At 35.1% G+C, this 14126-nt stretch overlaps 2 protein-coding genes across 2 annotated transcripts; one reads left to right on the top strand and one right to left on the bottom strand.

The window, feature by feature from the left end:
* The first annotated feature begins 109 nt into the window (after positions 1-109).
* Positions 110-3281, top strand: LOC124637705 (transmembrane 9 superfamily member 3). The gene has a single exon (XM_047174325.1). It carries the CDS (start codon positions 226-228, stop codon positions 1951-1953), a length of 1728 nt encoding a protein of 575 aa, XP_047030281.1. The 5' UTR covers positions 110-225; the 3' UTR covers positions 1954-3281.
* A 339-nt stretch (positions 3282-3620) lies between these two features.
* LOC124637703 (probable RNA-binding protein 19) lies at positions 3621-13910 on the bottom strand. The gene is made up of 15 exons (XM_047174321.1): positions 13754-13910; positions 11778-12140; positions 11442-11693; positions 11103-11231; positions 9880-10060; positions 9560-9651; positions 7797-7902; positions 7519-7713; positions 6990-7151; positions 6747-6850; positions 6182-6664; positions 5908-6110; positions 4721-4837; positions 4051-4159; positions 3621-3851 (listed from the first exon to the last, which is right to left on the bottom strand). The coding sequence occupies exons 1-15, from the start codon at positions 13787-13789 to the stop codon at positions 3639-3641; spliced, it is 2745 nt and encodes a 914-aa protein (XP_047030277.1). The 5' UTR covers positions 13790-13910; the 3' UTR covers positions 3621-3638.
* Positions 13911-14126: the final 216 nt, after the last annotated feature.

The raw sequence follows: 14126 nt of genomic DNA, 5'->3' as shown, positions 1-14126 counted from the left end.
ACAAAATTGGTAATTTCGCGCAATTGATCGTCTCGTTTGCTCCTAATAAAAATCCTCTGACGTTTCTCGACTACTCGTTTTCACCATCGAGCTTAGAATTATTTCACATTTTTTGCTTGATGGCAACTTTAGACCATAGATGTCCGACATCGGCATTTCACATACGTGTTATGTTTATTTTATTTGTACTTTAATTGGTTTTAAGAAGTTATTTGCTGCATAAAAATGAAATATTTTTATTTACTATTTATTTTTTGGACTATAGTTAATTGTGACGAACATACGCATACATATAAAGATGGAGATCAAGTTGTTCTGTGGATGAATACAGTGGGTCCGTATCACAATCGCCAGGAGACGTATGCATATTTTTCATTACCTTTCTGCGTAGGTACTAAAGTGACTATTGGACATTACCATGAGACTTTATCTGAAGCGCTCCAAGGGGTTGAACTAGAATTCAGTGGTCTGGACATTACCTATAAGGATAATGTACCGGCACAACAATTCTGTGCCATTGAATTGAATGACCAATCTTACAAAGCACTTGTTTATGCCGTGAAGAATCACTACTGGTACCAGATGTATATTGATGATCTGCCAATTTGGGGAACTGTTGGCGAAATTGATGGTGACCATTATTATATTTGGACTCATAAAAAATTCGACATTGGGTACAATGGAAATAGAATCGTAGAAGTAAACCTCACAGCTGAAAATAAAGAACGACTTACACCCGACGCAAAAATTCCATTCACTTATGAAGTAAACTGGAAGAAAAGCGATATACACTTTGAAGATAGGTTTGATAAATATTTGGACCCAAATTTCTTTCAACACCGCATTCATTGGTTCAGTATCTTCAACAGTTTTATGATGGTGATATTTTTAGTAGGCCTTGTTTCAATGATTCTCATGAGAACACTTCGCAAGGACTATGCACGATATTCAAAGGATGATGATCTTGATGATTTAGAAAAGGATCTCGGTGATGAATATGGTTGGAAACAAGTTCACGGTGATGTCTTCAGACCAGTTCCTCATCTGCCAGTGTTCTCAGCACTGATTGGATCTGGATATCAGCTGACGGTGGTTACTCTGGCAGTTATAATATTTACTATATTTGGGGAACTCTACACTGAAAGGGGATCATTGCTGTCCACAGCAATATTTATATATGCAGCTACATCTCCAGTTAACGGATATTTTGGAGGATCTCTTTATGCAAGGATGGGTGGCAAACTGTGGATTAAACAGATGTTACTATCAGCATTTTTATTACCTGTACTTGTTTGTGGAACAGCTTTCTTTATAAACTTTATTGCCATGTATTACCATGCATCAAGAGCTATACCGTTTGGTAGTATGATAGCTGTCATGTCTATTTGTACTTTTGTTATATTGCCTCTAACTCTTGTTGGAACTGTGCTTGGTCGCAATTTAGCAGGTCAGCCAGACTACCCGTGTCGTATAAACGCAGTTCCTAGACCTATTCCAGAAAAGAAATGGTTTATGGAGCCTTTTGTAATCATTATAGTTGGAGGCATATTACCCTTTGGTTCAATCTTTATTGAGATGTACTTTATCTTCACTTCTTTTTGGGCATACAAAATTTATTATGTTTATGGGTTCATGTTACTGGTGTTCCTAATTCTGATGATAGTGACCATTTGTGTTACCATTGTGTGTACTTACTTCTTGTTAAATGCAGAGGATTACCGTTGGCAATGGACCAGTTTCCTATCAGCAGGTAGCACCGCAATCTATGTGTACTTGTACTCTTTCTATTATTTCCTTTTCAAAACGAAAATGTATGGCCTGTTTCAGACTACCTTCTATTTTGGCTACATGGCTCTGTTCAGTTTAGCTCTCGGTATTATTTGTGGGACTGTGGGATACATTGGCACTAGCATATTTGTCAGGAAAATTTATTCAACTGTAAAGATTGATTGAGATGTTGTGATTCAACAATTCATGTTTACGTATTTTTGATGATATTGTTAGTGGTGATTGCAGTTTTGCCCTCTTAGGAATGTAATGATATGTCAAAGCAATCAGAATAGCAAATTGCATTTACTATTGGTTCAAATATCTAAAGTTAAGTGAAGAGCTACACATTAATATATTGGATACATTCCTTAAAAACAAGTATAATATGTTATAATTAATATTGTAATGCACTTTAATGGTTCTCAAATCTAATGTGAATGTCTTAAATTATATGAAAAAAGCACATCTAATTTCTACTTTGAAATACATTGTAAAATTTAGATCTCATCTTATAGTTTATCACTGCCATGTTTGATTATCAATATCCAAGCAAAACAAATACTATTGCCCTTCTTTCATATTACTCCTTAATCTTCAGGCATTGTAATGTGAAAACCTATAGATTATATACTTACCAGAGAAATTGTAGTTATAAAAAAAAGCTTGACAGCTTGGACATTTAGATTGGTAAAGCTGTATGTATAAAAAAGTATTCATTTAAAATAATATTACAAAAGCACTATGAGATAGTATGTATTGTGGTGTGAGAGTAATGCAAGTAAACACACTTTCATGTAATGCCTAATGTCCAGGCCAATCAGAACGTACCTACATAGTCATCAATATAATTATACCCATAAAATAAGTTTCATGCTTATTTCATGGTATGTAAATACTTTCCCAGTCTTTCTAGTGATAGTTTATAATAATAACTTTAGTGCTAATGGTGATATACCATATTTCACTGATAGGTCAATGACTGGTGGTACTTTATAATCATTGCTCTAAATCATTAGTTTGTATGATAAGGTGTGGAATATAATTTATTGTATATTTCTTCATAGTTTTAAAATTTTAATTGAGAATTAATGGTCACTAGTAATGTTACTGTTTCGTAAAAATGTCTTAATTGTGTAACAGTACTTTCAAAATGATTGGTATTGTCTAAAGTAAGGCTTTCTAAACAATATTAGCAAGTAATCAATTAGTATTAATTAACTCACATGATAAAGCTTGTTCATGACTATTACTGTGCTGAATTTTGGAAAGATTAACTTCAGACTATTTCAAATATTTTGAATATACTGTAGTTCAGATCTAATTTGTCTTTATCTTGTTAATACTAGGGCAAATATAATAATTATATTAAGAGCAAGCTCAGAGACATTGCTTATTGAGATAAATGATCGCTGGGTTTCATATCTTTTGTGACACAGATAAATTCATAATATTGTATGCCATCCAACAGACTTGTACCTATTTTGGCATAAAAATAAAGGCGATTAACCATACACATCTTGCTTTTATTTAAGACCTATTTTTCGCCTGCGGTTTCTTACCGCGTCCCAAAGGAAATATTTTCTTCCACCCCAAGATAAAAACTAAAAGTTGACTATATGTTATCCTGATGTACAAGCTATATTACTAACAAGCTTCATATATATCTGTGAAGCTATTTGCGCGATATAAAACCAACGTACAGTCAACTTCAGGTCAGTGGTAACAGTTTTATAGGAAAATCGTACTTATTACGACGTGCGGTCTACCGTACAGACACCCTTACGACTTTATAATATTAGTTTTTCTGCAATAATGTATTATATTCTTACACGTGGAAAAAAACACTCAAATAATATGGCTTCTTTTATTTACATAACGTTATTTTCGCCCTCGACAAACTTCTCTACGTCAACTGCACCCTTTCTATTTTTCTTGCCTCCTGGAGTTTGTGCATTGAAACTTTGCGCGGTTCGTTTCCTTAACATGTTGACATCTTCTGTATCATCACTTTGTTCCGCCCATTCGAGAACTAACCGCCTTCCGTAAAGATGGGTACTTTGACACAAAGCATCAAAAGCAGACTGAAATAGATAAAACAATTTTAATACTTTGAGTAGGATTTGTATGAGTTGCGTTAACCTGGCTTCAGTTACCGACGACGCCCCGTACTTTCTCTTAGTTAAAACGGGTAGAATTTAGTTGTAGATGGCCATAGAGTTACTTAAAATTGCAATAACATAGCTAGAAGTTAGGTACTAGATAAGATAAAACAAGAGCTACCTTTGCATCTGCCTTAGAATAGTAATCCACAAATGCGAAACCACGATGTTGGTCCGTGCCAGGAGATAGTTTTTTGGGTAGTCTCAAAGTTTTAAGCTCTCCGAATGCCCTGTAAAAATCATAATATAGGTATCATTGTTGCTCAAATCGCTGAAATGTATTAGTCGTCAGATAAGAAATTTTAAATAATGTTTAATCAAACGTTTTCTACGATAACTTTAATTACCACTAACTCCGTATCAGTTCATTAGCATTGGATAGAAGCTGACTTTAATAATATACAACACATACATAGTATTTCTACTAAGGTACTTGTATATTTCTTTTTCGGTAATTTACAATATAATATAACTTTGAATATTTTTTTTCATTGAACAACCTATATAAATGGGACTGGTTGAGCAGCTCGCGGTTTGGAAAACAATCAAGTCTGCTGGTAGAAAGGTGAAAGCGCAACACATTAAACTAAGATTAGCATATCTTCTAATACGTATTATAGTTAGTTATTGGCTAATTCTCGTGGTTTTATTCGTGTCTTTATTCTTGTAACCACTTTATCGTACTTTATTTTAATTATTTTTCCGTGTAAGCATTATTTATGGACAAAAATTACTAACAATCAAACGAAAATAATATATGAAAAACCTATTGGCAAACTTCAATACTTTACCTAAATATTTCATGTAATTCGTTTCTGTTGGCTTGGAAGGGTACGTTTCGTACCAGTATTTTGGTACCATTCTGCGTAGAATCTTTAGTAGACTTCTTAGACGTTCTTACGTCGTTCCTGCAAGTTTTAATACGCATTACAATTATATATAAAGAACAGTTGAGAATAGGACGAACATGCATAAATAATTAAGAAAATAATGGTTTAGTCTAAGAATGACTGATTCGCAAAATGACTACATGGTCTATAATTGACCAATTCTTGAAATGTACAATTCTTTAAATGACCGATTCTACCAATGACTGATTCTATAAAAGACCGATTATTTTAAAGACCGATTCTATAAATGACCGATTCTTCAAATGACTGATTTTTCAATTCTATGAAAGTGTGTGAATGTAGTAAATAAAATGCTATGTAAGGGTTTGCAAATCATATATTATTTTCAAAAAATAACTTGTATAATGCCACGTACTATATTTTGTAGCGCAAAAGTAAATATGTATTCGGTTTCTTCTAAAAAAATCAAGTTATCAAAAAGTCCTATCAAAAAGTCAAAAAGTTATAATGTCACGTTAGCCCTTTTACATTTATTCTTTTTATTTTTAAAAAATCAACAGTTGTCAAAAAGTCATAAAATCAATAATAAAAAAATCAACAATTATAAAAAATAAGAAATAAATCACTTAGGAATAGGTAGTTGAATTTATATATTTAAAAAAAAAGACTCTACTGATGTTTCTCCATTTTTAATTTTTTAAAATACATTTTAGTACTTTTTATCAAATAAAATATAACGGTTTCGGCTATTTTTACCACCTTCTTTTTACAGATTATACGTGTCATTGTACAAGTTATTTTTTGAAACTAGTTGAAGTATAGGTATGATTTGCAAACCCTTACATAGCATTTTATTTACGATATTCACAAAAATTCATAGAATTGAAAAATCAGTCATTTGAAGAATCGGTCATTTATAGAATCGGTCTTTAAAAGAATCGGTCTTTTATAGAATCAGTCATTTGTAGAATCAGTCATTTAAAGAATTGTACATTTCAAGAATTGGTCAATTATAGACCATGTAGTCATTTCACGAATCAGTCATTCTTAGACTAAACCAAAATAATGAAGAAAAGAAATTAGGCAATTAGGACATTTGATATTGAACACAAAACAGATAAACTAACGTATTTCCTCGTTCTGATCTCTTCAATTCTAATGACTTTCCATCAAGTGTAGAGACTTGAAGATTCTTGAGTGCTTCGTTAGCATCTTGTCTTTTATAATACTGCACAAAGCCATAGCCCATGGAGAGAACTTGACCAGGGTTTTTGGGATCTTTCTTTTTTGCAATGGTGACACTGTAGACTTTGCCAACAACTGAAAAATGCTGAAAGAACGTGTGAAATCATTATTTGTTAAAAGTATGGAAAATACATTAATAAGTTTCAAAATACGCACGTCTTTTAGACTTTGTTCAGTAGTCTTGAAGTTAAGATTTTTAACAAATAATGTCGTATCATTTTCGGGTTCCTCAAGTTCGGCCTCATCATCGATTTTAACATCTTCCTTGCTCTCTTTAACTTCATGAGACACAGCTGAGGTCTGTGTTTCGACTTTATTTTCAACGACTTTAGATTCTTTCTCTTCATCAACTTCATATTTATTTGATTCAGACTTCTCAGCAGATTTAATAAATACATTTTCAGGCGCCCATTCTAAGTACAACGGTGCACTTTTGAATTGCGAATATGCTAATTTAGTGAATGCTTTCTTAGCTTCGAATGGTTCAATAAAGTCAACAAGAGCGGTTATGCCATGTTGTGGCATTAAGAATCTCGCTATTTGTCCGTGTTTTATAAACAATGACTTTATTTCTTCTTTTTCTGTGTTTGCAGGCAAATTTTTAACGAGTATGCATGTCTTTGATCTTTTTTTAGCAGGCTGTAAGAGATTTTTAAAATTAGGATTTTACACTTAGATAAGACCTAAATATATTATATAAGTCGTTTAAAATATTACCCACTTTATTAAAAGCGTCTAAATACACTCCATTTTCTTCAAGGAAAGCTTTGGTTTCAGCTACCAGCTGTGTTTCACCAAGTGCCAGCCTTACCGCTGCGCTAGTATCTGTTATACATAATCAAAATATAATTTTTATTCCAACAAAACTCTGAGTATTTTCAAAGTATTGTACTGTCATGGGACTACAATGTCTTCAGTAAAAAAAAAATATAGGGGAATATTAACAACAATAAGTCATACTCACTCTTATTATTGTCGTTAAGTAACTGCTCCTTAGTGGTGCTATACGTAGACGCTATGACGTCAGCAACCGCGTTCGTGCCCAAGAACAACACGTTCCAATTGTGTGACGACTTCGCTTGGGCTTTCAGCTTCTTGGCCTTCTTTTCTTTAAACGATAGACCCTCTGAAATGGAAACATGATCTTGATTCTATGGACCAAACCACAATTTAAGTATCTTCCTACCTACTGTTATGATGGATTACGAAATAAATATTGTCGTTTCATTAAAATCTGTGTTTTTCTTCCATAAAAGCATAGCAAAGCAATATTGTAATATTTTACGAGGTTTAAGTTGATAACACGTTTTATAAGGAAGTTCTCTTTTCAGCGTTGCAATGTAATAGCAGTAGTAATAGTATAATTTTATGTGCGTGCGTAATAATCAATAGGTTTACTTATAATACACTAAAAACCATTAACTAATGAAGTAAAGAATGTCGGAACAGTTGAAATTTGTAGTTGAAGTTTTTAAAAAATGTTAGAAACATACCGTCATCATCATCATCATTTTCAAGTTTTTCGGTTTTGGCGGGTAATAAATGAAGCATTCTACCGCAGAAAGCGGTACCATCCAGTTCAGAATACGCTTTCACAGCATGTTCAGGCATCACAAACGTTACTGTTGCGAAGCCCTTTGGTTGGCGCGAAATTGGATCAATCGGCATGTTAACCTCTGCAAGTGGACCTGCAAAATACTTCATAAGTAGCTACCTACCAAATAAAAATTAAATACAGAATAAATTATTATTAAATTATGAGTTAACTAACCATACTTTTCGAACAAGCTCGTTATTTCTTCCTCAGAAACCACGTATGCTAAGTTTCGAACGAATATGCTACCACTTTCGCCAATGCTCTCTTCGTTGTTGGAGTTCTGAAAAATAGGTTGTATGTAAACCTGCTATGGTAGGTAATAAAACAGTACATACAGGACTAAATAATCAATTAAATAATAGATCCTGATAAGATTTCTAAGAGAAGAATAAAACCCTAATTCTTTCGCATACAAATTATCAGCTTCCCAAGTTACCTATTTACTAATTACATTATATAAAATTATTTACATAATATGTACCGAATGTACCTACATTTCAGTTATTTCAAACCTACTGTTTATCAGTACCTACATTAGTTAAGAATTGTCTACGGGTTATCAGATCACTATCATTCAATAGTAACTGATTTCAAGGAATGATAAGCTCGTGTGTGTAATTTTAATTCAACTTATTTGTTATAGTATTGCGGATATCATATCGATAATGCATATCCAAATTCGGCGAATTCTCGTTCTGTATAGTTCGCGCCAATGGGGGCTACCGCGTATGAAATCGCCGCTAGAGGCGCTTGTGTAGCGAGAGGTCTTCGAAACGTCAAATATCACTGTTTATTTACGCGCGCGGGTTTATATTTCTAATTAAATTAATATTGCGAATATTTAACAATACTTTAGTTTAATTATGGCAAATACAGATTAGGGATCTATAAATGTCACTGCTTTGACACACTTTTATCTTTCGGAAACTTATGTCCGCCTTTCTTTTTCGAGCAAAACGGCACTGCTCAACACTGTGGCCTCGCCAATACGTTCACACTATAGTTCTATTGTATTAAATATGATTTAATATAATCATCTAATGTAGATATAAGTTTTGGTGCTCATAATACGAACTTAGATTGCCGTAGTTTAGGACCTCACGCTACAGTTGCGCCATCTGGTGAAACAAAAAACGGTAGCCCCCATTAGGTAACTTTGCATTCTACCGCATTTCTGAAGTTAGCCATTTGATCAATGACTCCTCTGGCATGTACAGCTGTGTTAAGTCAATATATTATTTTTTACTATATGATGCATTCACACAAATACGCAAGGAGTCAAATGGGTAAATTAAGCTGCACTGTATAGCAGAGGATACAAAAATCAGTTTTAATGTGTTCCTGGACTACATAGTGTGAAACAAAGCCGCTGCCATCTTATCCATTTGTCCTATCCAACGATAGATTTTTATGATCGAAAATACGGTTGAAGTTCCAATTTCTTATTCAAATAAATTCAGTTATATTCAAGGTAAAAAAACACTGATTGACCTTGCTCATATTTGAATTGATACACAATTTGACGACAACAACTTGTATAGTTTGTAAACTAATATGCAACAGAACTGCGCATGCTTGATAAGGTCGAATTGATTGGGCATTTGTCAATCACTGTTCCGTATCCCAGTATCCTGATCAGCCTTTTTACTGTCCCACGTTGCCTGGCTAGGGTAATAAAATTACTTAGGTGAGTAGTAGTTCGGGGCAGTTAGCCGAGATAGTCCATTTAACTATAACCAAACTATACCCAGCCGTAAATTTGTCCATCGTTCAAATCGGCGATTTGGCAGCTCAAAATGGTTTGGTTATAATTAATTGGCGCAACTCAATCTTTGACTATAAATTACTAAAAAGTTTTAAAATAGGATTGTAGGACTGTTTATCGCAAACCGACAGATGCAGTGAATGTTTTATAATATGCAGTGATGAAAACTTACCTCTTCCCTTCTCTTTCTCGTTGATTCTTCTCTTTCTTCTTCAGCTATTTTAGATTTGTCCTCATACTTGTGTACTTGTACACGGTGATTACCTGCATATGGAAAATATGTTGCAAATATTTGTATCATGGTAAAGATATAGGCAATTTTAATATCTTGTAAAAGCTATTAAACTATCAATTAATTCATACATTTTAGAACACTGTCTGGAAGGTGCATTGTAATAGGTGATGAGAATAACATTCTGCTCACCAATCCATATTAGTCCATAGCAATTGCCAGATATAATTTTTGAGGAATAATAATTTTTAAAAAATCACCTAAAAATAACTTGTCTTTTCCTAAAGCCTTTTTCAACTCTTTCTCAGTTCTAAATCCAACATAACAGAATCCAGTGACTTTCTTCCCTTTTCCATAAGGCAGTCTTATTGAAAATGGAACCAGGGGTCTGAAGAATTCTTTTATGTCCTTTTTCTTACATTTGTATGGTAGACCCATAATCTGAAACAAAGCAAAACCAATTTATCATGATTCTAAAATGAGTAGAGAGAGATGATGTGTAAAAACAGTATATTTTTACTAAATAAAGTATAATCATTTCAGTAGCAAGTCATCTCTGAAATAACAAAATATTAACAAGTAGCTATCCTACACGGTTTCACCAACATTACTAGAAAACCTTCCAGGTGTGGAAAAAGGTAGCCTACATGTTATTCTTATATACACCAAAAAAGTATTTATTTAGGGGAAAAGAGCCATACATTGATTTATAACAGTGGTTCTTAACCTTTATGACATGAGGGACCACTTTAACTAAAGTTTGTCTTGCCGGGGACCACCCCATCGGTTTACCTAAATTGAGAGTTCTTTGATAAAGAATACAAGCATACTTTATAATTGGCACTCATTTCTTTATTATTTAGCAAAAAATTAAAAGTTACAGATTTTAATTTAATGAGATTTTCGTGACTGCATTCTCTTTACTAATTTCTGAATTTTTGGTTCAGTACTACTCAAAGCTAAACGCATGTCGGCAAGTGTAGGTAAGCAAATGCAAAGAAAGATAAACACATGCTTATGTAGTTCCCGAATGCGCGAGCGAAGCGAGCGCGAAATTTTTATCGGACTTAAACCAAATATAACGTAAAATTTAGCCCAAACGTACTTAACTTTTTGTTTGTTGACAAATGCAAAAAGAAGGGCATATAGTTTCTGAATACCTACGCGAGCGAAGCGAGCGCGAAATTTTAATTATTTTTTAAGACTCAAAACCAAAATTACGTAAAATGTTGCGAAAACCCACGCGCGCATAGATAAGTCGATAAAAATAAAGTAAGATAACGTAGGTACAGCAACGTCGCGAAGCAAAAGCTTCGCGGACCACTTGGAATGCCTCCAGGGACCACCAGTGGTCCGCGGACCACCGGTTAAGAACCACTGATTTATAATATGAAAAGGATAGTAGGAATATCCTATTGGAATGCTAATAGCTACAATGCTGTGGCTATACCTATTTTTTTTTTTTTACTACCTGCATACTCACTTTAACATGAAATAAAGGTCTATTTCTTATTTTCTTTGGCTGCTGATCTTGTTCATTTGCTGTAGTACTATCATCAGTAGTTTTTTCACTTGGTGGATTTCCAACTTTCTTCATAAGCATTTTCATGTACTGAAATAAATGTAATAAGATTAAATTAATTATTTCTGTTAAAAATAGCAATTTCTATTTAGTATTGGTTAGAAGTAGACTAATAATGACCTCACTGTGTCTTGATTAAACATACTATACATATACTATTAAACTCTTTTTGCTAACTGACAGCCTATGAGATCTGCAAGTTTTTTTTTTAATAATATGTAATGGTTTTACAATACACACCTCTAAATCACTAATAGGTTTATTAGCAACCTTTTTCTCTTGTTTCTCCTTATTGCTATCTACATCTTCATTCTTAGTCTTATCATCATTGGGGACAACTGGAGGAGGTTCATCAACCTCTGCATTTTCCTTACTTTCTTCTTCATCCTCATCATCACTTTTAGATGCAGACTGCAGAGCTTCTTTGATCCACACTGTATTGTCATTCACATGAGCTTCTATGAACTCTGCAAAAAGTGGGTCATCTTTGTGCTGAAATTCAGAAAGTTTACCATTAAAATGCAATCAAGGTAATATTAAAACATAATTACTTACTAAAAAAATATATGTACTTGCCTTTTTAAGAAGTTCTTTAATTTTATTCTTGTTCTTTTCAATTTTCTTTGCTTTCTTTTCAGTTTTTTTCTTTTCTTCTTCTTCATTTTTATGGAGTTTTTTATATGCTGTACTATCAGGTGCATATTTACTCCAAGCTTTTGGCTTTGTTTCATCCCCTAGGTTAGCACACACTTGAACTTGTATTTGCATAGAATTTATGCATGTACCATCAAAATATTCCCTAGCCTGCGATGCCTGTTCCTCTGTCCTGTATCCAATGAAACCGAAGTTCCTGAATTTGCCATCTTTAGTGTATTTTAACTGCACATCAGTTACTTCTCCTTTTTCTCCAAAGATATCTTTCAGTTTTTCAACTGTTACCTGAAAAATAATTACTTGTATAACATTACTAAGTAATTAATATAACATTACTAATCGAATAACGAAACTTTTTACATGAAATCAGCTTTGCACTGAGAATTTTGTATGTTCAGCAATTAATCGGTTATTGGTTGTTGTTTCGGAATCTAAAGTCACCGCTGTAAATCTGCGAGTAGGTTTTAGGTATACGCACCTTAGCCGTGTAGCGACGGCTTAAGAATACACATGTCGCTACCCCTTCTTCCAGTGGGTGTCGTAGAAGTCGACTAATGGAGTAAAAAATGCACCGAACACCAGTGCGAGAGAAGGAAAAACCCAGCTGAAGAACTATCGACCCATTTCCCTCCTAAGCCACGTCTATAAGCTGTTCTCAAGAGTGATCACGAACCGACTTGCGCGAAGACTCGACGAATTCCAACTACCGGAGCAGGCTGGGTTTCGGAGCGGATACGGCACCATAGACCACATCCACACAGTGCGGCAGATTATACAGAAGACCGAAGAGTATAATCAGCCCCTGTGTCTAGCATTTGTGGACTATGAGAAGGCCTTTGACTCGGTTGAAATCTGGTCTGTTCTGGAGTCCCTGCAGCATTGTCAAGTAGATTGGCGATACATCCAAGTGATGAGATGTCTCTACGAAGCCGCTACAATGTCCGTCCAAGTACAGAATCAGCAAACAAGGCCCATACCGTTGCATCGAGGAGTGAGACAAGGGGATGTTATTTCCCCGAAACTGTTCACTAATGCAATGGAGGATATGTTCAAGACGCTGAACTGGAAAGGACGCGGCATCAACATCAATGGCGAACACATCTCTCACTTGCGATTTGCTGACGATATCGTCATCATGGCGGAAACGCTGCAGGACCTACAACAGATGCTGAACGATCTGGCTGAATCTTCTCTACGCATTGGCCTACGGATGAACTTGGACAAAACCAAGGTCATGTTCAATGAACATGTTCTACCGGAACCGATTGCGATACACGGCGCCGTTCTCGAAGTTGTTCGGAAATATGTATACCTCGGGCAGACATTGCAGTTAGGTAGAAACAACTTTGAGGACGAGGTGAATAGGAGAATTCAGTTGGGTTGGGCTGCATTTGGGAAGCTATGTCCAGTCCTAACATCGTCGATCCCACAGTGTCTAAAGACAAAAGTCTTCAATCAGTGCGTCCTACCTGTCATGACTTACGGAGCCGAAACGTGGACACTGTCGGTACGGCTGGTTCACAAGTTTAAAGTCGCTCAGCGGGCTATGGAAAGGGCTATGCTCGGCATTTCTCTGAGGGATCGCATCAGAAATGAGGTAATCCGTCAGAGAACCAAGGTCATCGACATAGCCCACCGAATCAGCAAGCTGAAGTGGCAGTGGGCTGGCCATATTAGCCGAAGAACCGATAACCGTTGGGGTAAACGCGTTCTAGAGTGGAGACCACGCCTCGGCAAACGTAGTGTAGGACGTCCTCAGGCACGGTGGAGTGATGACTTGCGCAAGGCGGCTGGCAGGAGCTGGATGCGAGAAGCCGAAAATCGATCTCAGTGGCGTGCACTTGGAGAGGCCTATGTCCAGCAGTGGACTGATATAGGCTGATGATGATGATACGCACCTTATTTGGTAAATTCTTCACTATAAGTCGCGACATTTTTTATTAAAATTAACTTTTATTTTTGTAAATAAACACGATCTTGCACGTGCTACATGCACATTTTATTTTTGACAGACCTTTGACGTTGATAGATTTGACACCAAAAAAAATACAAGGAATTACAAATTGACTGGAATGCACTCATAACACAAAGAAAGAGCGGAATCATTTCTGCTCTACAACAAAAATATCTACACATTTTCCTCTTCTTCTTTGCACAACCGTGTAACAAAAAGACTTAAGCCTTTCTCGATACAAAATTCAAGAAGATTCATGACTTCTAACCGGTCAAAATATATTTTGCAGAGTCCACACCGCAGTTGCTGATGGGGTG

Source organism: Helicoverpa zea, chromosome 16 (genome assembly GCF_022581195.2).
Source record: "Helicoverpa zea isolate HzStark_Cry1AcR chromosome 16, ilHelZeax1.1, whole genome shotgun sequence".
NCBI lineage: Eukaryota > Metazoa > Arthropoda > Insecta > Lepidoptera > Noctuidae > Helicoverpa > Helicoverpa zea.
This window is presented reverse-complemented; position numbering and strand designations above follow the sequence as displayed.

Excerpts from the sequence above, each read along its gene's own strand:
- LOC124637705 (XM_047174325.1), top strand. The coding sequence starts at position 226 with ATGAAATATTTTTATTTACTATTTATTTTTTGGACTATAGTTAATTGT.
- LOC124637703 (XM_047174321.1), bottom strand. The coding sequence starts at position 13,789 with ATGTCGCGACTTATAGTGAAGAATTTACCAAATAAG. Across the intron at positions 11,232-11,441 it reads AACCTATTAGTGATTTAGAG|TACATGAAAATGCTTATGAA; the intron begins GTGTGTATTGTA and ends CATTTATTTCAG. Across the intron at positions 9,652-9,879 it reads AAAAGACAAGTTATTTTTAG|GTAATCACCGTGTACAAGTA; the intron begins GTGATTTTTTAA and ends TTCCATATGCAG.